The 24,339-nt window shown below is 49.0% G+C and overlaps 1 protein-coding gene across 2 annotated transcripts; it reads right to left on the bottom strand.

Annotated features, from left to right (window-relative positions):
- Window positions 1-1,855: 1,855 nt before the first annotated feature.
- LOC129714204 (uncharacterized) lies at window positions 1,856-14,967 on the bottom strand. 2 transcript variants are annotated; one of them, XM_055663729.1, is made up of 3 exons: window positions 14,443-14,941; window positions 9,976-10,136; window positions 1,856-2,153 (listed from the first exon to the last, which is right to left on the bottom strand). In XM_055663729.1, exons 1-3 carry the CDS (start codon window positions 14,663-14,665, stop codon window positions 2,052-2,054), a joined length of 486 nt encoding a protein of 161 aa, XP_055519704.1. In that variant the 5' UTR covers window positions 14,666-14,941; the 3' UTR covers window positions 1,856-2,051. The 2 variants fall into 2 exon arrangements, with proteins under 2 accessions (XP_055519704.1, XP_055519703.1); XM_055663728.1 differs by lacking the exon at window positions 1,856-2,153 and having other exon boundaries at window positions 7,013-10,136; window positions 14,443-14,967.
- Window positions 14,968-24,339: the final 9,372 nt, after the last annotated feature.

The raw sequence follows: 24,339 nt of genomic DNA, 5'->3' as shown, positions 1-24,339 counted from the left end.
AGCTTGAATCACAGCTAGTGTTTGAGATGGGGGAGTTCAGAAAGATCGCAGGTTCAAATCCCGCACGGTCTCATCAGATCAGTAATGAGTAGGGGGATATTAACACCATCACCCCCGGCAGTCACCCCCCCCCCCCCTCTAACTCTGGGGGATAGGAGTGGGTCTAAATGCTGGGGGGGGGTTGGCTGAGTGTACAAAACTAGGGGTTGGGTGGAAAGAGGCCCTTCGGGACACGCATCATCCCACTCTCCCATCCACTCCCTACACAATGGGGGTGATTTGCAGGGGGGCCAATTGACCGGCAACATCGCACGTCTGATGGAGGTGGGGGGATGGGAGGGGGGGGGGGGGGGGGGGGGGGGGGGGGGAGGGGTTGAGGGGAAGGGATGTCAGTCACAGCTACAGACTCGCCCTTAAATTTATTTCCTCCAAATTTCTCCCAAAGCCTCATCAGTTCAGCTGAGGGCAGCAGTGAAACGAGGACTCAAACCGAACAATCGCACAGAGAATAAATAGCAGTCTGTTCAAAACAGAATGAGCACAGAACACATGGCAGGTGACACTAAAAAAAATATTACACAGACATAGAACGAAAAGATTCCACCAGGTTTTGGCCCTGAGCTGGATTAGACTGGCTGACTCATCAATGCTACATTTATCAAAACCTTTTGCATTAATTAAAAAGGCATTTTGTCTTAACTGGGTTTGAAAATATCACGGGGCCACTTTTACACTGCAAGCAGTGGTGGGGGGAAGAAACTGAGGAGTGGGCACGCCTGGTGCAATGGACCCCATCAGTCGCTTGCGTCTGTTAAAGTGGTCCCCAGTGCTACAACCTTAGCTGCCCATCCCTTTACTAAACCTGCAAATGATTAGATAGATGCCTCGAGTGCAAGGGGAAGCACCGTGGAGTGGTCAACTCAACTGTTTTTTATCATCACCTGTTCCAGTTTGTTGTCTGCCCCTCCAATCTTCAGACTAAATGCATTTTCGGGGGAGTTGGAAGTGGGAGACGAGAGAGTGAGGGAGGGGTACAGGGAGCTAAGAGGTAAGGAGGCTTTTTCCCCTAAAGCCTCCACCTAGGGAAGCCATTCTCGTTCAGTCGATGGGAACATCTCCCGAGAGTGTTGGACTCCACCAGCTTGAGCGATCAAGTGTTTGGGAAGGAACTAGTTTGATGCTGGTTCACACTGAAAACAGACACAAGAAAATGCTTGGAGTAACTCAGCGGGACAGGCAGCGTCTCTGGAGAGAGGGCGACCTTTCGGGTCAAGGCTGTTCCTGTCTCCCATGAGGAGAGAGGTCCCCGGGAGGAGACCCCTCTTGATCGTCCTCGGGAGATATGGATGTACCCGCTCCCCGACTGACAAGACCCCGGCCATCAGTGCAAAGATGTAAGTGCGAATCTCAGACACATTGATTCCCTGCTCCTCCCCCCCACCCACCTCCTCTCCCCCCTAGAAGGGTGGTACCCAGATTCAAAACCCAAACTCCACACACATTCAACAATGCATGGAGCATCCAGTGCCAAGAATACACCCCCGACCCCCCTCCAAGTCTCCCCAGCTACTCAAAGCCCCTCGTGGAGTCCCCTCAGTGTAAGGGCAGTGATGATATTGGACCCTGAGTTGTCCCCCACCCTCGGGAAAGTCCCATCAGGGGGAGGATGGGGGGAAGAAATCGCTACTGACCGGCTCAACCCACCCACCCCCCCCCCCCCCCCCCCCCCAACCCTAACCCCCCATCCATCTCCCCCCCCCCCCCCCCCCTCCCACAATCCCAGAACATGGAGGTCCACAGTTCCAACAGCCTCCAGATTCTGGGCACCCCCCCCCCCCCCCCCCCCACAACACAAAATAATTCCACAGGTCCGGTCCCGAAACAGCGGGAATTTTTTTCCCGCTCCCTTGTCGCGTCCGTCCAGCGGAGCCAAGGTTTGTCGAGAAAGGAGACATTCCCGAAATCCCGGGGCTTGTCCCAAATGTTCCTGGCGGGGGGGCGGCGAACTCCACTCCTCGCCGCGCCCGCCCGCCCGCTCCTTCCGTGAAAGTTCACCACCATCGGGGCGCTCGGAAGATGGCCAGGGTGTGCGTGCAGAAGTTGAGAAACATCCAGTACAAGACGGGCCAATGTCGCTGGTCCCTCTCCATCACCTGCCGCCGAGAGAGAGGATCGGTTTAATTTATTGCCACGTGCACTGAGGTACAGTGAAAAGCGCTTGTGTAGGAGGGAACTGCGATGCTGGTTTCACCCGAAGATTGACACAAAAAGGTGGAGTAACTCAGCGGGACAGGCAGCATCTCTGGAGAGAAGGAATGGGTGACGTTTTGGGTCTCAACCCGAGACCGTTCTTCTGACTGAAGAGGGTCTCGACCCGAAACATCACCCATTCCTTCTCTCCAGAGATGCTGCCTGGCCCGCTCCAGAATTCTGCGTCCATAGACAATAGGTGCAGGAGTAGAAGCCATTCGGCCCTTCGAGCCAGCACCGCCATTCAATGTGATCATGGCTGATCATCCCCAATCAGTACCCCGTTCCTGCCTTCTCCCCATATCCCCTGACTCCACTACCTTTAAGAGCCCTATCCAGCTCTCTCTTGAAAGCATCCAGAGAACTGGCCTCCACCGCCCTCTGAGGCAGAGAATTCCACAGACTCACCACTCTCTGTGAGAAAAAGTGTTTCCTCGTTTCCGTCCACTTTCGATTTAAACCAGCATCTGCAGTTCTTTCCTACACAGGTGGACCAAAAACGCTGGAGAAACTCAGCGGCTGAGGCAGCATCTATGGAGTGAAGGAATAGGTGACGTTTCGGGTCGAGACCCTACTTCAGACACAGGGGCAATTGACACACACACCAAGCCAATTAACCTACAAAACCTGTACGTCTTTGGAGTGTGGGAGGAAACCGAAGATCTCGGAGAAAACCCACGCAGGTCGCAGGGAAAAACGTGCTGACTCCGTAAAGACAGCGGCAATAGTCGGGATCGAACCGCAGTCTCCGACGTTTCAAGTGCTGTAAGGCAGCAACTCTACCCTTGCTGCCCTGGTGTTTGGTGTAAGTAGTCAGTTTCCAATCCTTAAGCAACTATGACATCTTCCCAAACTCAAACTTTGTGTCTTAAAGTCACCATGAGCATTCATGGGCTGGTCGTGGCGACAGTGACAGTGCAATTGCTGGTTCTGGCCACCAGGTGGTGTTCTGGGAGCAGATTTTGAAAACTAAAATGCTGCAGATGCTGTAAGTCTGAAATAAAATCAGACGAAGTGGGGGGGGGGGGGGGGGGTCCACAAAGAGGTGAAGAAGGGTCCCCACACGAAACGTTGTCTGCTCATCCACTCCACAGAGGCTCACAAAAATGCTGGAGAAACTCAGCGGGTGCAGCAGCATCTATGGAGCGAAGGAAATAGGCAACGTTTCAGGCCAAAACCCTTCTTCAGACTCTGACAAGTCTCTCTGTCTCTCTCTAGACACAAAGTCAATGAGTAGGGCAGCAATCCTGGAGAAAAAAGATGGGTGATAGTTTGGGTCGAAACCCTTCTTCACACTGAAAATACTTCCAGCTTACTGACAGGAATGAAATCTGAAGAAGGGTTTTGGCCCGAAACGTTGCCTATTTCCTTCGCTCCATAGATGCTGCTGCACCCGCTGAGTTTCTCCAGCATTTTTGTCTACCTTCGATTTTCCATCATCTGCAGTTCCTTCTTAAACACACCACAGAGGCTGCCTGACCCCCAAAGAGTTCCTCCAGCACTTTGCGTTTTGCTCAACATTCCAGCATCTGCAGTTCCTTAGGGCGTAGCACAGGAAGCGGTAATTTGGCCCACAATATCCGTGTAGAATATGATGCCAAGACCAACTCTTACCTGCGTGTGTAGGAAGGAACTGCAGATGCTGGATTAAACCGAAGAAAGACACAAAATGCTGGAGTAACTCAGCGGGAGAGGCAGCATCTCTGGAGAGAAGGAATGGGTGACGTTTCGGGTCGAGACCCTTCTTCAGTCTGAAGTAGTAAAACGGAAAGTTCAGACTGATGAAGGGTCTCGACCGAAAACATCACCCATCCCTTCTCTCCTGAGTTGCTGCCTGTCCCTCTGACTTACTCCAGCATTTTGTGTCTACCTTCACTTTAAAACCAGCATCTGCAGTTCCTTCCTCGACTTTAGCTTGCTTAGACCCATGGGTCAAGTCAAGTCAAGTCCAGTTTATTCGTCACCCTGGGGTGAAACCTGTCCCATGCATGTAACTGTTTCAGAAGGAACTGCAGATGCTGGAAAATCAAAGGTACACAAAAATGCTGGAGAAACTCAGCGGGTGCAGCAGCATCTATGGAGCGAAGGAAATAGGCAACGTTGTCTATTTCCTATTGCCTCTTGCCTATTTCCTGGCCTATTTCCTCTTGCCTATTTCTTGCCTAAATGCTGGAGAAACTCAGCGGGTGCAGCAGCATCTATGGAGCGAAGGAAATAGGCAAGAGGCAATAGGAAATAGGCAACGTTTCGGGCCGAACCCCTTCGGGATTCGGCCCGAAACGTTGCCTATTTCCTTCGCTCCATAGATGCTGCTGCACCCGCTGAGTTTCTCCAGCATTTTTGTGTACCATGCATGTAACTGTCTAAGTGACACCCTCCCCCCCCCAGCAAAAGGGGATGGGTTGCCCCTGCTCCTTGACCCCCTCCTGTCTTGACGACCCCCCCCCCCCCCCCCCACACCATTTCCCCACCCGCTGTGTCTCAGTAGCTGTGGACTGTGTCTTTAAGGGCGTTTCGACTCAGCAGGCGTGGGCGCTGCCAAAACCGCAAGCAGCGTGCCGAACCAGTGGCGATCGGTTTGTTTATGAACAGAGGCTCAGGTCCCGACACAGAGGCAGACAAGTGGAGGGAGGAGAGGGAGAGGGAGGGAGGGAGAGAGATCACGAGACAGCAAGCAGCTGCCCTCTGAGTCAGACGCTAAAAATAACACAGCATATATACGGGCTTGGCTCACACACACACACACAGACAGCATTAGTCTAGAGCGCGGCTCACAAAACAGCCTCACACAGCAGTGAGCAGCAGAGGCAATGCGGGATTAGAGTCGAGTCTCAGTTTAGTTTATTGTCACGTGTACCGAGGTACAGTGAAAAGCTTTTGTTGCGTGCTAACCAGCCAGAGGAAACTCTATACATGATTACAATCGAGCCATTCGCAGTGTACAGATACAGGATAAAGGGAATAACGTTTAGTGCTAGGTAAAGTCCAGTCAAACATAGTAGACGGTGGCTGGTTCAACACTACCCCAGGGGTGGGGACAGATCAAACACCGCGTTCAACAACTACAAATTGCATTGACATAGCGCCCGGAACAACACCATATCCCACGTTTGTGGCACTATTCGTGTTTCCAGGTTCTGGGGGCAGAATTAGGCCATTCGGCCCATCAAGTCTACTCCGCCATTCATTCATGGCTGATCTACCTTCGTCTCTCAACCCCATTCTCCTGCCTTCTCCCCAAAACCCCTGACACCCGTACTAATCAGGAATGATCATGCACCCGTACTAATCATGAATGATCATATTGAATTTTTCACACAGAGAGTGGTGAATCTCTGGAACTCTCTGCCACAGAGGGTAGTTGAGGCCACAGTTCATTGGCTATATTTAAGAGGGAGTTAGATGTGGCCCTTCTGGCTAAGGGGATCAGAGGGTATGGAGAGAAGGCAGGTACGGGATACTGAGTTGGATGATCAGCCATGATCATATTGAATGGCGGTGCAGGCTCGAAGGGCCGAATGGCCTACTCCTGCACCTAATTTCTATGTTTCTATGAATGGAGGTGCAGGCTCGAAGGGCCGAATGGCCTACTCCTGCACCCATTTTCTATTTTTCTATGAATCTGACAATCTCCGCCTTAAAAATAACCAATGATGGCCTCCACAGCCGTCTGTGGCAATGAATTCCACAGATTCACCACCCTCTGACTCAAGAAATTCCTCCTTTCTAAAAGTACATCCTCTTATTCTGAGGCTGATGGCCTCTGGTCCTAGACTCTCCTGCTAGTGGAAACATCCTCTCCACATCCACTCTGTCCAGGCCTTGTAGAAGGTCCCACATTCTTCAGTCTGAAGAAGGGTGTTGGCCCGAAACGTTGCCTGTTTTAGGAAATAGGTAACGTTTCGGGCCGAAACCCGCAAGGGTTTCGGCCCGAAACGTTGCCTATTTCCTTCGCTCCATAGATGCTGCTGCACCCGCTGAGTTTCTCCAGCATTTTTGTCCACCCACATTGCAAGATGTAGCATCAGGTGCGATGACAAGCCACTTAAAAGGAGAGATTACAGTTTGGTTCACAGTTTAGTTTAGAGATACAGCGCAGAAAGAGGCCCTTCGGCCCTCCGATTCGCTCCCACCAGCGATAACCGTATACTAGCACTTTCCTGCACCCTAGGGACAATTTACCGAAACCAGTTAACCTATAAACCCGCACATCTCAGGAACGTGAAGGAAACCCGAGCACCCGGAGAAAATCCACGCGGTCCACACAGGGAGAACATGCAAACTCTGCACAGACAGCACCCGTAGTCAGGACCGAATCCGGGTCTCTGTACCCGGGTCCAGACTCTTACCGCTGCACCACTGTGCCGCCCTCAGTACACGTGGCCGTAATAAACTAGGTTAAAGAGATCAGAGTTGGTCTTGGTGCCGTGTCTAGCACCGACATTATGGGCCAAAGGGCCTGTTCCCATGCTGTACCACTCTATGCTCTTGGGACCAAATCTCCACCCTTCAACAGAGCAGGAACAATACAGTGGTGCAGCGGTAAAGTTACTGCCTCACAGCGCCAGAGACCCGGGTTTGATCCTGACTACGGGCGCTGTCTATACGGAGTTTGCACGTTCTCCCCGTGACCTGCGTGGGTTTTCTCCGAGATCTTCGGTTTCCTCCCACACTCCAAAGACATACGGGTTAAGGGGGGGACTTGATAGAGGTCTTTAAAATGATGAGAGGGATAGACAGAGTTGATGTGGACAAGCTTTTCCCTTTGAGAGTAGGGAAGATTCAAACAAGAGGACATGACTTGAGAATCAATGGACAGAAGTTTAGGGGTAACATGAGGGGGAACTTCTTTACTCAGAGAGTGGTAGCTGTGTGGAATGAGCTTCCAGTGGAAGTGGTGGAGGCAGGTTCGATTTTATCATTTAAAAATAAATTGGATAGGTATATGGATGGGAAAGGAATGGAAGGTTATGGTCTGACTGCAGGTAGATGGGACTAGGGGAAAATAAGTGTTCGGCACGGACTAGAAGGGCCGAGATGGCCTGTTTCCGTGCTGTAATTGTTATATGGTTTGTAGGTTAATTGGCTTGGTATAAAGGTAAACTTTCCCTAATGTGTGTAGGATAGTGTTAGTGTGCGGGGATCGCTGGTCGGTGTGGACTCGGTGGGCCGAAGGGCCTGTTTCCGCGCTGTATCTTTTAACTAAACAGTTAAACGTAATCATGTTGACTGAGACGTGGATGTCCGTAGCTTTTACCCTTTCACAAGCCTCGCTATCTAGCTAGGCCAGAGGTAAAGTCGTTGGTTATCTATGACTTGGAGCCCCAGAACAGGAAACTAGGAAGGCGATAAATAAGATAGCAATGCCTCTAGTCTGTGCAAGCAAGTTTGACAGTGAAGCTCGGCACGGCATGTGCTCACAAACTGAGAGGGAAAATATTGATCCAGAGAAGTCTCTCTTGTACAATCAATTCTGCTTTCACAAACCGTGTCGTGGCGAGATCGCAGGGGCCCGGTCTAAATGCGGGGACGTGGTTTAACGTGTGTGAACCCCTTTGTTACATCAACACTCCAAGGACAATATGCCACTGGACACAAGGTACCACTTCACACAAAGGGCAGTGGGTGTATGGAACGAGCTGCCAGAGGAGGTCGTTGAATATGGGGCGGGCTATCCCAACATTTACGAAACATTTAGGACAGGTTTGGGGGGATATGGGCCAAACGCGGGCAGGTGGGACTAGTGTAGATGGCACAAGTTGGCAAGTTGAATCGAAGGGCCTGTTTCCATGCTGTATCACTCTATGACAAGATTGGTTTAGTTTAGAGATACAGCGTGGAAACAGGCCATTCGGCCCACTGAGTCCGTGCTGATTATTGATCACCCGTAGACTAGTTCTCTCCTACACACTAGGGACAATTTACTTAAAAACCCACATGTCTTTGGAGCGTGGGAGGAAACCAGAGCACCCAGAGAAAAAACTCATGAGGAGAACGTACAAACTCCGTACAGACAGCACCTGTAGTCACCCGGGTCTCTGGTGCTGTGAGGCAGCAACTCTACCGCTGCGCCACCGAGCTGGCTCAATTGTACATGTGCTCAAGGGGTGGAGAATGAAGTCACACAGCACGGAAACAGGCCCTTCGGCCCAACCTGCACGTGCTAACCATGTCCATCCAGAGATGCTGCCTGCACTGCTGCTTTAGTCCAGCACTTTGTGTCTATCCCTGGGACAGATTCCCATTTGACCGAGGAAGCATTTGGAATATTTCCCAGATGCCACCCTCCCAGTTGACTTGTGGGCTGGGACTCCTTGAGGTCAGGCAGTTACAAGTGGTTCTGGCGGGCTGTGTCGGAGCTGTTGTGGAGACCGAGACACTTGTGGGAGCGAGAACACACAGTACTGACTTAGCCAGGCCTCTGTGTTAGTTTATAAATGTTAAGAAAACATCGCAACCCAACTATTTTCTTCGATCTGAAACCAAAGCTTAAAATAGTCCCAACTTGTTTTTTTTTGTTGAACAGAAACGTAGAGATTAGTCTCTGTTTTGGGTAAGGATGGATGGATCTGTTTATGTCTTGTGGTCACTCATCACTAGGCAGGTGGCCAGCATACATGGCCTCTGGCCAGGGTCTGCTTGGACTTTACCTGAAATGCCCTCAGTGTCTTGAGGAATGCCGGACTATCTAGAATTTTCAACACAACACCACGTCAAGAGCTTTGTTGAGATGCATCCACACCTCAACCTTCATCCATCATCTCTATCATCTCCTCCTCTTATCACCTACAACTTTAGGACCAGGTGCAGAAATAAAGAACTGCAAGATGCTGGTTTGTACCAAAGATAGACACAGTCTTTAAGAAGGAACTGCAGATGCTGGAAAATCGAAGGTTGGCAAAAGTGCTGGAGAAACTCAGCGGGTGCAGCAGCATCTATGGAGCAAAGGAAATAGGCAACGTTTCGGGCCAAAACCCTTCTTCAGACTCTGACAAGTCTCTCTGTCTCTCTCGAGACACAAAGTCAATGGGTAGGGCAGCAATTCTGGAGAACAATGATGGGTGATAGTTTGGGTGGGGACCCTTCTTCCCGACCCTGCAACGTCACCTAGCCTCTTTCTCCAGAGATGCTGCCTGACCCGCTGGGTTACTCCAGCACTTTGTGTCTATCCTACTTAAGGACTAATGACTTAAGGATACTCACCCTAGAGTGGTGTCCCTGAACTAGCAATCCAGGAATAATTCTACAGGATGAGTAAGACTACAAGCCTGAAGGGCCCCAACCCGAAGACTATCTCATCCACTCGTTACACTCTAGGGGCGGCTAAATAACCTACAAACCCGCACATGTTTGGGATGAGGGAGGAAATCTCAGTGGATATTTTTAAGGCAGAGATAGATAGATTCTTAATTAGTACAAATGTCAGAGGTTATGGGGAGAAGGCAGGAGAACGGGGTTAGGAGGGAGAGATAGATCAGCCATGGTTGAATGGCAGAGTAGACTTGATGGGCCGAATGGCCTAATTCTACACCTATCACTTATGACCTCATGAAACCGGAGCACCCGAAGGAAATCCATGCGGTCACAGGGAGGACGGGCAAACACACACGAGGCCAGATGTGAACCTGGGTCTCTATCGGTGTGTGTGGCAGTGGCTTTACCCACTGTGCCAATGTGTCCCGCCCCTGTCTGAAGGGAGACTTCTGGAGATGGTGGTAGACTCACCCATTCCAGGCGGGAGGTGTGTAACTGGTCACCCATGAGGCGCAGTTGGATGCCGACCTGTCGGATGAGGGCATCGTCATTGCCCGTGTCGATGTGGAAGCTGTTTCCCTCACGAGAGACAGCGGTCATGTCAATGTCCGACTGAATCCTCTGTGACTCGCCTAAGAGTAACACAAAACACAACACAACATCAGAGGGGCAGCAACACAGGCTCCTCAACAACACAAACCCTCCCAAACATATGCTGAGTGTTTAACGGCACTGGGCCTGATCTCGCTGCAGTTTAGAACGATGAAGGGGAACGTACGGAATAGTGACAGGTTCTTCTTACTCTTCTTGGTTTCTTGGTCCTCCAAAATATTCCAAATGGAATTTAAACTGGAGGTGGTGAAGGGAGGGCTTAAGCCAGAAAGGGTGATTGGGAAGAAAGAGCTACTTTAAATGTAGTTGCATCTGGTTGGGTAACTATAGTTGGGTGGAGATTATTCCATGCTTTAATTGTGTGCGGGGGAAGAACGAATTGCTGTACACATCTGTCTTTGTAGCTGGGATCACAAATTGGATCAAATGCCCTCGTCTGCTCCTAATTGGATTGGGTTTGGTCTTGTAGTCTATGTCGAGCTGACCATTTAACATTTTGTAAAAACAGGTCAAACGGTGAGCTTCACGTGTGTGTGTGTCTTGGAGAGGGTTCCACCCCGACTAGAGAATTCAGAAGTTTGGTCTGGATTGAGTGGATGTGGAGAGGGTGAGAGGGGGAAATAGAGGGGGGATGAGTCAAGGTTAGGTTGGAGCTGGGAGATCCAGGGTGTTACCTCACTGACCCTGAATCACAAAATGCTGGAGTAACTCAGCGGGACAGGCAGCATCTCAGGAGAGGGGGAATTGGTGACATTTTGGGTCGAGTCCCTTCTTCAGACTGAGAGTCAGGGGGGAGGGAGATATAGAGATAAGGAGGTGTTAGGTGTGAAAACAAGTCATCAAAGAGGACATCACCCATTCCTTCTCTCCAGAGATGTTGCCTGTCCCGCTGAGTTACTCCAGCATTCTGTGTCTATCTTCAGTCTGAACCAGCATCTGCAGTTCCTTCCTACACCAAAACCAGGAGTGGTAGCTGGTCGATTGGAATTCTTTGTGGAGGCCAAGTCAATGGATATTTTTAAGGCAGAGATAAATAGATTTTTGTTTAATAGGTGTGTCAGAGGTTATGGGGAGAAGGCAGGATAATGTGGTTAGCAGGGAGTTACCGAGATGAGAAGAACTTTTTTCACACAGAGAGTGGTGAATCTCTGGAACTCTCTGCCACAGAGTGTAGTTGAGGCCACACAGTTCATTGGCTATATTTAAGAGGGAGTTAGATGTAGCCCTTGTGGCTAAGGGGATCAGGGGGTATGGAGAGAAGGCAGGGACGGGATACTGAGTTGGATGATCAGCCATGATCATATTGAATGGCGGTGCAGGCTCGAAGGGCCGAATGGCCTCTACTCCTGCACCTAATTTCTATGTTTCTATGTTTCTATACTGTAGATCAGCCATGATTGAATGGGGGAGTAGCCTTTTGATGGGCCGAATGGCCTAATTCTATTCCTATCTCATGACCTTATGACCGTGTGAGTATAAGGTTCTGTTTACCCACTCGTTTCATAACGCAATGCTGTTCAGCAGCAAACTTCCCCCTCCAAATGGGGGAGTTGTTCCTTCATATCCTGTTGACAAATGCCAACATGTGGTGTCAGAGAAGCAATATCCTGTGGTGCTGCGCCCAGGCGCAGTGGCCAGGTGGGGGCGCTCTCTTACACCAAGCCCGCTACAAGCCAACCTGCCCTGTCCCTGTCCCCACACAAAGCCATCATCATTCCCCCCCCCCCCCCCCCCCTCTCTCGCCACTCTCAACAACTTGGTTTCTTTCCCCAAAGGTTCACCAAGCACCAACAGATTCAACTTGATTGATTCCGTTTTAAAGTTTATCTTTTAAGTTTTCATGGTTCAGGCTCGAAGGGCCGAATGGCCTACTCCTGCACCTATTTTCTAAGTGGTCAGCACAAGGGCGCAGAGGTAGAGCCTTACAGCGCCAGGGTCCCGGGTTCGATCCTGACTACGGGTGCTGTCTGTACGGAGTTTGTACCTTCTCCCCTTGACCAGCGTGTGTTTTCTCCAGGATCTTCGGTTTCCTCCCACAGGTTTGCAGGTTAATTGGGTTGATATAAATGTGAAATTGTCCCCAGTGTGTGTAGGGCAGTGTTTATGTGCAGGGATCGCTGGTCGGCACGGACTCGGTGGGCCAAAGGGCCTTTTTCCGCACTGTATCTCTAAACTAAACTGCGTCGCTGGTCTGAAGAAGGGTTTCGGCCCGAAACGTTGCCTATTTCCTTCACTCCATATATTCTGCCGCACCTGCAGAGTTCTCCAGCACTTTTGTCTACCTTAAACTGTGTTGGAGTTTAGTTTCAAGAAACAGTTGTTTGAGAAAGAACTGCAGATGATGGAAAAATCGAAGGTAGACAAAAATGCTGGAGAAACTCAGTGGTTGAGGCAGCATCTGTGGAGAGAAGGAATAGGTGACGTTTCGGGTTGAGACCCTTCTTCAGACATGTTCCAACATGTCCCAGCTATACTAGTCCCACCTGCCTGCTTTTGGTCCATATCCAATGCATTTCGTTGTCTCTGTACTGTACACTGACAATGACAATTAAATTGAATCTGAATCTGAATCTGAATCTGAATATCCCACCAAACCTGTCCTATCCATCTTCCTGTCTAATTGTTTCTTAAACATCGGGATAATCCCAGCCTCAACCACCTCCCTGGCAGCTCATTCCATACACCCACAACCCTTTGTGTGAAAAGGTTACCTCACAGATTCCTATTAAATCTTTTCCTATTCACCTTAAACCCATGTCCTCTGGTCCTCGATTCCCCTACTTTTTTTAGTTTAGAAATACAGCACGGAAACAGGCCCTTCGGCCCATCGGGTCCATGCCAACCAGCGATCCCCGCACATTAATACTATCCTACACCCACTCACTATCCTACTAGGGACAATTTTTTTACACTTACCAATCCAATTAACCTACAGGTGCTGGAAAATCGAAGGTAGACAAAAATGCTGGAGAAACTCAGCGGGTGCTGCACTCCAGCAATTTTGTCTACCTTCAATTTTCCAGCACCTGCAGTTCCTTCCTGAACCAATTAACCTACAAATGTGTGCGTCTTTGGAGTGTGGGAGGAAAGCGAAGATCTCGGAGAAAGGCCACACACAGACCGCGGGGAGAACGAACAAACTCCGTACTCTGGGCAAGAGACTCTGCATCTCCCCGATCTATTCCTCTCATGATTTTTATACTCTATAAGATCACCCCTCATCCTCCTTGAGGTGGATATACAACCCTTCAAACTCAAGTACGCCAGATAGGGCAGGACTGCACATTAGCGCAGTGGTAGAGTTGCTGCCTCACAACGCCAGAGACCTGGGTTCGATCCTGACTACGGGTGCTGTCTGAATTTAGCTTTCACCTTCTCTCGGTGACCGGGTGGGTTTTCTCCGGGTGCTCTGGTTTCCTCCCACACTCACACAAGGACGTGCGGGTTTGCAGATTAATTGGCCCTCTGCAAACTGTCCCTAGTGTGTAGGGAGTGGATGAGAAAGTGGGATAACATAGAACGAGTGTGAGGGGGTGATCGATAGTCAGTGTGGACTCGGCTGGCCAAAGAGACCTGCTATATATCTAAAATTAAGCACAAAACTAAACTAAGTGAAGGATAACCACATGTCCTTGGACCTCCTCTGAAGGTGCTCAGCTGATGACCTGGTGGCATCCTAAAACGCCACGGGCTAGTTGACATAGATACAACCCTTCAACACTGCAGGCGGGGCATGGGGGGAGACACAGTGCAGGATATAGTTCTCAGCTTTGATAGAGATGGATGGTGTTGCGGGTATGAAGAAGGGTCCCAACCCGAAAAGCCACCCGTCATTTTTCCCCAGAGATGCTGACTGACCCGCTGAGTTACTCCAGCACTTTGTGTCCATCTTCGGTATATACCAGCCCAGCACCTGCAGTTCCTTTGGTGTCATAGAGTCATATAGTGTGGAAACAGGCCCTTCGGCCCAACTTGACCCACTTGCCCATATCCCTCTAAAGATGTCCTATCCATATCCACCTAGTTCTTTAGTGTCGTTAGTGAATGATTCCCATGGACAAAGTCCAATGTCTGCAACGGGGTAGAGGTGAATGGGACATACCCTAGCTGTGGCAGAAAGCCTGATAAAAGGGGAGGGGGGGGGGAGAAGCTTTTTTGTCTTTTATTGCTCAAATTTCTGGAAGTTGAAGTTGATGCTAGAGGCGAGAGGCTGAGACGCTGATCTCTCCCCCTTGTCATGGCAGAGCAGCAGTGCAGAGATTGAGGGGGAACGACGCTGGTCTAAGGGTGGCACTTGACCCCCACGCTGGTGATCTGCGGACTTACCAGGCAGTGAACTGTTGGCCGTGGCGTTCATGCCGCACGTCAGATGCCCCCTGAAGCTCGGAGCTGTCGGCGAATGGTCGCTGTAGTCTCCCTGGCACCTGGGCAGGTGGGCACGGGGCAGGTATTGCCCGCGGCCGCTGGTACTGCAGTTGGCGAGGCTGGAACCGATGCGTTCCTGGGCGCGCGGATCAGACGGTGTTCCCTCGTCGAATGGTTTGGCCATGCTGTTCCACACCTGCTGGCAATCAAACAGCCCCTCGTTAATATCAAAGCTCTCCACTGTACCTCTGCACACGTGACAATAAACTAGCAACTAAACTATAATGCCTACTCCATCACACAGAGAAACCTGCATTTCCATAGCACCTGACACATCCTTAAGGACTAAACCCGGGTCTCTGGCACTCAAACGGATTCTGGCACCAGGAAAACTCTCCATCCACCATCGATTCCATCTACACTTCACGCTGCCTCGGAAAAGCCCATGTTATGAAAGACCTTTTGGTCCAGAGTGGATGCGGAGAGGATGTTTCCACTAGTGAGAGAGTCTAATGCCAGGGACCATAGCCTCAGAATAAAAGAATGTGCCGTTAGAAAGGAGAAGAGGAGGAATTTCTTTTGTCAGAGGGTGGTGAATCTGTTGAAGGCTGTGGAGGACAAGTCAGTGGGTATTTTTAAGACGGAGTTTGATGGATTCTTGATTAGTACGGGTGTCAGGGGTTATGGGGAGAAGTCAGGAGAATGGGATTGGGTGGGAAAGATAGATCAGACATGAGTGAATGGCGGAGTAGGCTCGATGGGCCGAATGGCCTAATTCTGCTCCTGTGACTTATGAACTTTAGAAGCAGCAGCTCCACCTGCTGCACCGTTATTTAAAGCCCTCGTAAATGTGCCCCATCTAAAACCTTCTGAAAGGTCGCAAATCGTATCTGCTTACACCACCCCCCCTGGCAGCATGTCCCAGGCACCCACCACCCTCTGTGGGATAAAAGGGAACTGGGGGGATCTCAGGGATGGGAGATGGTTGTTCGGAGGAGGGGGAAGGAGCAGGGTGGCTGGGGAAATGTGTGGGACCACGGTGAGCAATTGGGGAGGGTGGGTAATTGCTTGAAATTGGAGATTTACATCTCCATATCCTTTCTTAAGAATAAGGGGTAGGCCATTTAGAACAGAGACGAGGAAACACTTTTTCTCACAGAGAGTGGTGAGTCTGTGGAATTCTCTGCCTCAGCGGGCGGTGGAGGCAGGTTCTCTGGATGCTTTCAAGAGAGAGCTAGATAGGGCTCTTAAAAATAGCGGGGTCAGGGGATATGGGGAGAAGGCAGGAACGGGGCACTGATTGAGGATGATCAGCCATGATCACATTGAATGGCGCTGCTGGCTCGAAGGGCCAAATGGCCTCTACTCCTGTACCTATTGTCGATTAAATACAGGGACCAAAACTGGACATGGTATTCCACATCTAGTCTCATCGACGCATTGAAAAGTTGACTTAACAACCCATTCCTTCTCTCCAGAGATGCTGCCTGGCCATGTTGAGTCATTCTCTGGAGAGAAGAAACAGGTGACGTTTCGGGTCGACACCCTTCTTCAGACTGAGAGTGAGGGGAGAGGGGAACGGGAGATGTAGACTATGTTTAGTAGCACAGAGGGAGCGCCGTGAGAGAGAGATAGAGAGAGAGAGTGTGTGTGTTATGTATCAGGCTGGAAGTTACATACTGCAGTTGAGCAGGTTGGGACTCCAATCCCTGGAGCGCAGGAGGATGAGGGTTGATCTTATAGAGGTGTACAAAATCATGAGAGGAATAGATCGGGTAGATGCACAGAGTCTCTTGCCCAGAGTAGGTGAATCGAGGACCAGAGGACATAGGTTCAATGTGAAGGGGAAAAGATTTAATAGGAATCTGAGGGGTAACTTTTTCACACAAAGGGTGGTGGGTGTATGGAACAAGCTGCCAGAGGAGGTAGTTGAGGCAGGGACTATCCCAACGTTTAAGAAACAGTTAGACAGGTACATGGATAGGACGGGTTTGGAGGGATATGGATCAAACGCGGGCAGGTGGGACTAGTGCTGGTAGATAATATTGCTGGAGAAACTCCAGCAGCTATGGAGTGAAGGAAATAGGCAACGTTTCGTCCCGAAACGTTGCCTATTTCCTTCGCTCCATAGATGCTGCCGCATCCGCTGAGTTTCTCCAGCAATTTTGTCTACCTTCGATTCTCATTATTGCAGATTCTCCAGCATCTGCAGTTCCTTCTTGCACACTAGTGTAGCTGGGACATGTTGGGCCGGCGTGGGCAAGTTGGGCCGAAGGGCCTGTTTCCCGGCTGGATCGCTGCAGTCCCTTGCCTCTCCACACAGCGCCGCTAAGATCACCCCGGGGGCCCCTTGGATTGTTTGCAAACAAACATCCACATGTTAAGCAGTCAGTGAGGAACATTCAGAGCGAAGCCGCCTTCAAACATGGGAGGAACACACAGTACATTCAACCTAAAATGCCAATACCTCTAGACGTCAACGCAGCCGATGTGTTTCCATTCCATTATATTTCTCGGGTTACATTGAGTGGAAAAGTATCTAGGAGCCCATAACGCTTTGTTACATTGTAAGGGGGCTAGCTACACAGTACGAAAGTGCATCCTTGTCTTTAGTGTAAACCGTCGCAAGATTAATCTAAGTCCCTTCATCGGGTGACGGAATGGAATTTTTACTACACGGTGACTTTTAAATGTGAAAGCATCGTTTTGGAGCGCTTGTTCTCCAAATCTACATCTTCGAGTTTTTTGTTTTTTTTCCAAACATGCGTGGAAAACAGGTATAAAGTTCACCGTGTGTAAATAATCACCCCCCTATCAATATAGAGGGGGCGGCACGGCGACGGAGCTGTTGCCTTGCAGCGCCAGAGACCCGGGTTCGATCCTAACTTCGGCTGCTCTGTGTGTGTGTGTGTGCGTGGATTTTTCACCTTCTCCCTATGACCCATCTGTGTTTCCTCCCGCTCCCACCCACATCCCAAAGACTTGCGGATTTGTAAGTTAAATGCCTCCCTGTAAATTGTGGATGAGAAACATAGAACTAGTGCAGGAAGATTGTTCCCGATGTTAGGGAAGTCCAGGACAAGGGGTCACAGCTTAAGGATAAAGGGGAAATCCTTTAAAACCGATATGAGAAGAACTTTTTTCACGCAGAGAGTGGTGAATCTCTGGAACTCTCTGCCACAGAGGGTAGTTGAGGCCAGTTCATTGGCTATATTTAAGAGGGAGTTAGATGTGGCCCTTGTGGCTAAGGGGATCAGGGGGTTTGGAGAGAAGGCAGGTACGGGATACTGAGTTGGATGATCAGCCATGATCATATTGAATGGCGGTGCAGGCTCGAAGGGCCGAATGGCCTCTACTCCTGCACCTAATTTCTATGTTTCTATGTTTCTAGTGTGAACGGGTCAGCATAGACTCGGTGGGCCGAAGTGCCTGTTTCCACGCTGCATCTCCAAACATGAAACAAGGTGGTCTGGCTGGAAGTGCCGAATGGCCTCCTCCTGCACCTATTTTCTATTTTCTATGTACGAGTAAAAGCGAGACATTCTTCTTGTTTTTTTAATTCTGTTCATTGGACAGGTTTAGCGGGATGTGGGCTGGTTGGCAGGCATAGGCAAGTTGGGCCGAAGGGCCTGTGTCCGAGTTGTGTGATTCTATGACTCTAGCGCCGAGCAGGTTGAAACAAACTAACCCGATGGTTGATCGATCAATTTCACTCGTTAGGATTGCATCGTGTTTTTTGAAAATCGCACAAATCCTTGACCCTCTCGGCACCTTCTATGGGAGGGAGGAGGGAGGGGGGAGGGAGGGAAACACATGCAGATTAATAAAATAAATCAGTTTTTAAAAAATTGAAATATACATTAAAGCTCTCAGTGTCTCCCAGAGGTGTTGTTCTCTGCGATGATTATTGCAGAGAAATGCTGGCATTCAAAACACAGACCTTCTTGTTTTGGCGGCGCAGGTTCTGGGGTTGTTCGGGGTTGTTATTGTTTTGTAATTCTCTCCGGCGATGCTGATCAAACTGTGTCATTGACGGTCAGCCTTACACTGCTACTAAAGGCTCCCTCTAACACGGTGTCACTCTCCCGCCTGACGCAAACACAAGTCTGACAAGTCGAGGCTTGTTGCTACTTTGGTTTGTCCCCTTCTTAAAGGGGCCGCGTCCCAGCGACTCGCGGCAGACAAGGCACAAAACGCTGGAGTAACTCAGCGGGACAGGTTAGCAGTCTCCGGAGAGAAGGAATGGCTGACACACACACACACACACACACACACACACACACACACACACACACACACACACACACACGTACCCAAAGAGAGAGAGACACACACACACACACACACACACACACACACACACACACACACACACACACACACACACACACACACACACACACACACACACACACACACACACACACACACACACCCAAAGAGAGACACACACACATGTACCCACAGACACACACACACACTCATACACACACACACACACACACACACACACACACACACACACACACACACACACACACACACACACACACATACACACACATACACACACACACACACACACACACACACACACACACACACACACCAAACAGAGACACACACACACATGTACACACACACACACACACACACACACACACACACACACACACACACACACACACACACACACACTCCTTCTCTCCAGCGATGCCAACCTGTCCCGTTGAGTTACTCCAGCATTTTGTATCTTATCTTCGCATCTGCGGTTCCTTCCTACACATTCCCAATGTTTCACACCTGCCAGTTCAACTACAACCCATGTTTGTTTTCTTCCTTTTAATGTATGTCAGTGGGACACTCTCTGTATAGGTCTGCAGAAGGGTCTCGACCCGAAACGTCTATCCGGAGATGCTGCCTGTCCCGCTGAGTTACTCCAGCATTTTGTGTCTATGTTCTGTACAGGGAACTTCACATCTTAAACACCTTGTGCCCACTGTACAAGACACTGTACACAGTGGTGTATAGCGGCCAGGACTGGCGCCATCACACTCTGTATTGAGGGAGCGCCGCGCTATCGGAGGGAAAGCACAATGCTTCATAGTTGCAACAACGCTTCATAGAAACATAGAAAATAGGTGCAGGAGTAGAGGCCATTCGGCCCTTCGAGCCTGCACCGCCATTCAATGTGATAATGGCTGATCATCCAACTCAGTATCCCGTACCTGCCTTCTTTCCATACCCCCTGATCCCTTTAGCCACAAGGGCCACATCTAACTCCCTCTTAAATATAGCCAATGAACTGTGGCCTCAACTGCCTTCTGTGGCAGAGAGTTCCAGAGATTCACCACTCTCTGTGTGAAAAATGTTTTTCTCATCTTGGTCCTAAAAGATTTCCCCCTTATCCTTAAACTGTGACCCCTTGTTCTGGACTTCCCCAACATCGGGAACAATCTTCCTGCATCTAGCCTGTCCAACCCCTTAAGAATTTTGTAAGTTTCTATAAGATCCCCCCGCAATCTTCTAAATTCTAGCGAGTACAAGCCGAGTCTATCCAGTCTTTCTTCATATGAAAGTCCTGACATCCCAGGAATCAGTCTGGAACCTTCTCTGTACTCCCTCTATGGCAAGAATGTCTTTCCTCAGATTAGGAGAAAATGTTTTTCTCATCTCGGTCTTAAAGGATTTCCCCTCTATCCTTCATACTTGCAACAATGCAACATAGTTCCAACAATGCTTCATAGTTCCAACAATGCTTCATAGTTCCAACAATGCTACATAGTTGCAACAATGCTACATAGTTGCAATAACATTACATTACTTGGGACAATACTAGATATTTGAAATAATGCTACATATTTGGAATAGTGCTACATATTTGAAATAATGCTACATATTAAGAGGCCCTTCGGCCCAACCTCCCCATGCTGACCAAGATACCCAGGCCTACATTCGGCCCAACCTCCCCATGCTGACCAAGATACCCAGTCTACGTTAATCCCAGCCTCAACTACCTCCTCTGGCAGCTCGTTCCATATACCCATTTGAAAATCTTACCCCTCAGGTATCTATTCCCCTACTGATCTTATACAACAGCATTGCTGCAAATATATATGTGCTATATTTAAGAGGGAGTTAGATGTGGCCCTTGTGGCCAAGGGGATCAGAGGGTATGGAGAGAAGGCAGGTACGGGATACTGAGTTGGATGATCAGCCATGATCATATTAAATGGCGGTGCAGGCTCGAAGGGCCGAATGGCCTACTCCTGCACCTAATTTCTATGTTTCTATGTTTCTAACACTATAAGATCACCCCTCAGCCTCCTGTGCTCCAAGGAATAAAGTCCAAGCCTGCTCAACCTCTCCCGTAGCTCAGATCCTCAAGTCCCGGCAACATCCTCGTAAATCCTCTCTGCACTCTTTCCAGCTTAATGTAATGTGTTTAAGAAGGAACTGCAGATGCTGGCAAATCGAAGGTAGACAAAAATGCTGGAGAAACTCAGTGGGTGCAGCAGCATCTATGGAGCGAAGGAAATAGGCAACGTTTCGGGACGAAACCCGAAAGGGTTTCGGCCCGAAACGTTGCCTATTTCCTAAAACGGTTCTTATTCGGCCCGAAACGTTGCCTATTTCCGTCGCTCCATAGATGCTGCTGCACCCGCTGAGTTTCTCCAGCATTTTTGTGTACCTTCCAGCTTAATATAATATCATCATTGTACCTATAATGGTGCTACACACTTGCAGCAATGTTACATGCTTAGAGCCATAGAGTGGTACAGCGTGGAAACAGGCCCTTCGGCCCAACTTGCCCACACCGACTACGTAGCATATCCCAGCTACACTAGTCCCACCTGCCTCCGTTTGGCCCATATCCCTCTAAACCTGTCGTATCCATGTAACTGTCCAACTGTTTCTTAAACAATACGAAAGGTGCATTGATATTTAGATGTAGATATGCCATTTATTGTCACTATACATGTACAATGAGATTAAAAGCAGCTCGTACTCAGTGCATACATATAATTTAGTACAAAAAAAAAAAAAAAAAACAAGAAACAGAAAACAAAAACAAAAGGGAGAGGGGGAGGGATAGGTGCACAATTCTGCGGCGCTATATACATAATGGTGAATATTTGCAGCAATGCTGCACAATTGCAAAAATGCTACATACTTGCAGGTGCATTAGAAACATAGAACATAGAAAATAGGTGCAGGAGTAGGACATTCGGCCCTTCGAGCCTGCACCGCCATTCAATATGATCATGGCTGATCATCCAACTCAGTATCCCGTACCTGCCTTCTCTCCATACCCCCTGATCCCCCTAGCCACAAGGGCCACATCTAACTCCCTCTTAAATATAGCCAATGAACTGTGGCCTCAACTACCCTCTGTGGCAGAGAGTTCCAAAGATTCACCACTCTCTGTGTGAAAAATGTTCTTCTCATCTCGGTTTTAAAGGATTTCCCCCTTATCCTTAAGCTGTGACCCCTTGTCCTGGACTCCCCCAACATCGGGAACAATCTTCCTGCATCTAGCCTGTCCAACCCCTTAAGAATTTTGTACGTTTCTATAAGATTCTCCTAAATTCTAGCGAGTACAAGCCGAGTCTATCCAGTCTTTCTTCATATGAAAGTCCTGACATCCCAGGAATCAGTCTGGTGAACCTTCTCTGTACTCCCTCTATGGCAAGAATGTCCTTCCTCAGATTTGGAGACCAAAACTGTACGCAATACTCCAGGTGTGGTCTCACCAAGACCCTGTACAACTGCAGTAGAACCTCCCAGCTCCTATACTCAAATTCTTTTGCTATGAAAGCTAAATGCTGCATGCTTGCTGCATATTTGCAACAATGTTACACATGTGCAACAATGGTACACACTTGCATGTCTTTGTACCACACGATAGACACCGTGAGATCCAGGCTGTGCACTGATATTTTTAGCCCAGGGGACACAGCCGTGCCTTCAGCATTCATTCATGGGCCAGCGGCATTGCTGCCAACAGCTGCATCCAATACCCATGACTAGTTGGCAGCTATCACACTGGTCTGCTGAGCAAGCCAAGGATCAGGAGACCATTGAGAGCCCGATCAATACTTGGCACTGTTGCTGGCAGTCGGGGATGACCCATTCAATCTCCCACTCACTCACCTTTAATCAGAGGGTACTTAATCTGTGGAACTCATTGCCACAGAGGGCTGTGGAGGCCAAGTCAGTGGATATTTTTTAAAACAAAGATAGACAAATTCTTGTTTAAGAAGGAACTGCAGATGCTGGAAAATCGACGGTACACAAAAAATCTGGAGAAACTCAGCGGGTGCAGCAGCATCAACGGAGTCCTGCAGGAAGATTGTTCCCGATGTTAGGGAAGTCCAGGACAAGGGGTCACAGCTTAAGGATAAGGGGGAAATCCTTTAAAACCGAGATGAGAAGAACTTTTTTCACACAGAGAGTGGTGAATCTCTGGAACTCTCTGCCACAGAGGGTAGTTGAGGCCAGTTCATTGGCTATATTTAAGAGGGAGTTAGATATGGCCCTTGTGGCTAAGGCGATCAGGGGGTATGGAGAGAAGGCAGGTACGGGATACTGAGTTGGATGATCAGCCATGATCATATTGAATGGCGGTGCAGGCTCGAAGGGCCGAATGGCCTACTCCTGCACCTAATTTCTATGTTTCTATGTTTCTATGTCATAAACTCAGCTCCATAGATGCTGCTGCACCCGCTGAGTTTCCCCAGCTTTTTTGTGTACCTTAGACAAATTCTTGATTCGAACGGGTGTCAAGGGTTGTGGGGAGAAGGCAGGAGAATGGGATTAGGAGGCAGTGATCAGCCATGATTGAATGGCGGAGTAGACTCGATAGGCCAAACCACCTAATTCTGCTCCTATAACTTGTGCAGATGCTGGTTTAAATGGAAGGTAGACACAAAATGCATTCAGTATAACTTGTGAACTTGCATCAGACCAATTCTGCTCAGCTATTGAGCCGTAACAAAATAATCACTCATGTTAACCTTTAATAACTTCTGATAACATCCAACCACTAAAACTGCAGGCACAATAACTGTGGCCTCATTAAACATCAGACCGTCTGTAATTCTACAACCGCATGGTGCCATTAATTAATTTAAACACTGCCTTTTTCCACACTCCAGTGACCAACTTCAGGCAAGTTGGTTTCTGTCTTGGCAAGGTTAACTTTTTTTTACACACAAAAATTAATTAAATCAATATTGCAAGAATAATATGTGTAATGCAAAACAATATCAAACAAACTCACCACCCCATAATACAAAACCACCCAATTATCTAAATACATATTCTTAAATGTCAAACATATTATTAAACAGCTGTATTACAATCCTTTGGATGAGGCAGCATCTACGGAGCGAAGGAAATAGGCAACGTTTCGGGTCGAAACCCTTCATCAGATAAGAAAAAGTTTTGACCCGAAACATAGAAACATAGAAACATAGAAACATAGACAATAGGTGCAGGAGTAGGCCATTCGGCCCTTCGAGCCTACACCGCCATTCAATATGATCATGGCTGATCATCCAACTCAGTATCCCGTACCTGCCTTCTCTCCATACCCCCTGATCCCCTTAGCCACAAGGGCCACATCTAACTCCCTCTTAAATATAGCCAATGAACTGGCCTCAACTACCCTCTGTGGCAGAGAGTTCCACAGATTCACCACTCTCTGTGTGAAAAAAGTTCTTCTCACCTCGGTTTTAAAGGATTTCCCCCTTATCCTTAAGCTGTGACCCCTTGTCCTGGACTTCCCTAACATCGGGAACAATCTTCCTGCATCTAGCCTGTCCAACCCCTTAAGAATTTTGTAAGTTTCTATAA

Source organism: Leucoraja erinacea, chromosome 38 (genome assembly GCF_028641065.1).
Source record: "Leucoraja erinacea ecotype New England chromosome 38, Leri_hhj_1, whole genome shotgun sequence".
In the NCBI taxonomy this organism is placed as follows: Eukaryota; Metazoa; Chordata; class Chondrichthyes; order Rajiformes; family Rajidae; genus Leucoraja; species Leucoraja erinaceus.
The sequence above is the reverse complement of the archived record's forward strand: the minus strand, read 5'-3'. Positions and strand labels throughout refer to the sequence as shown.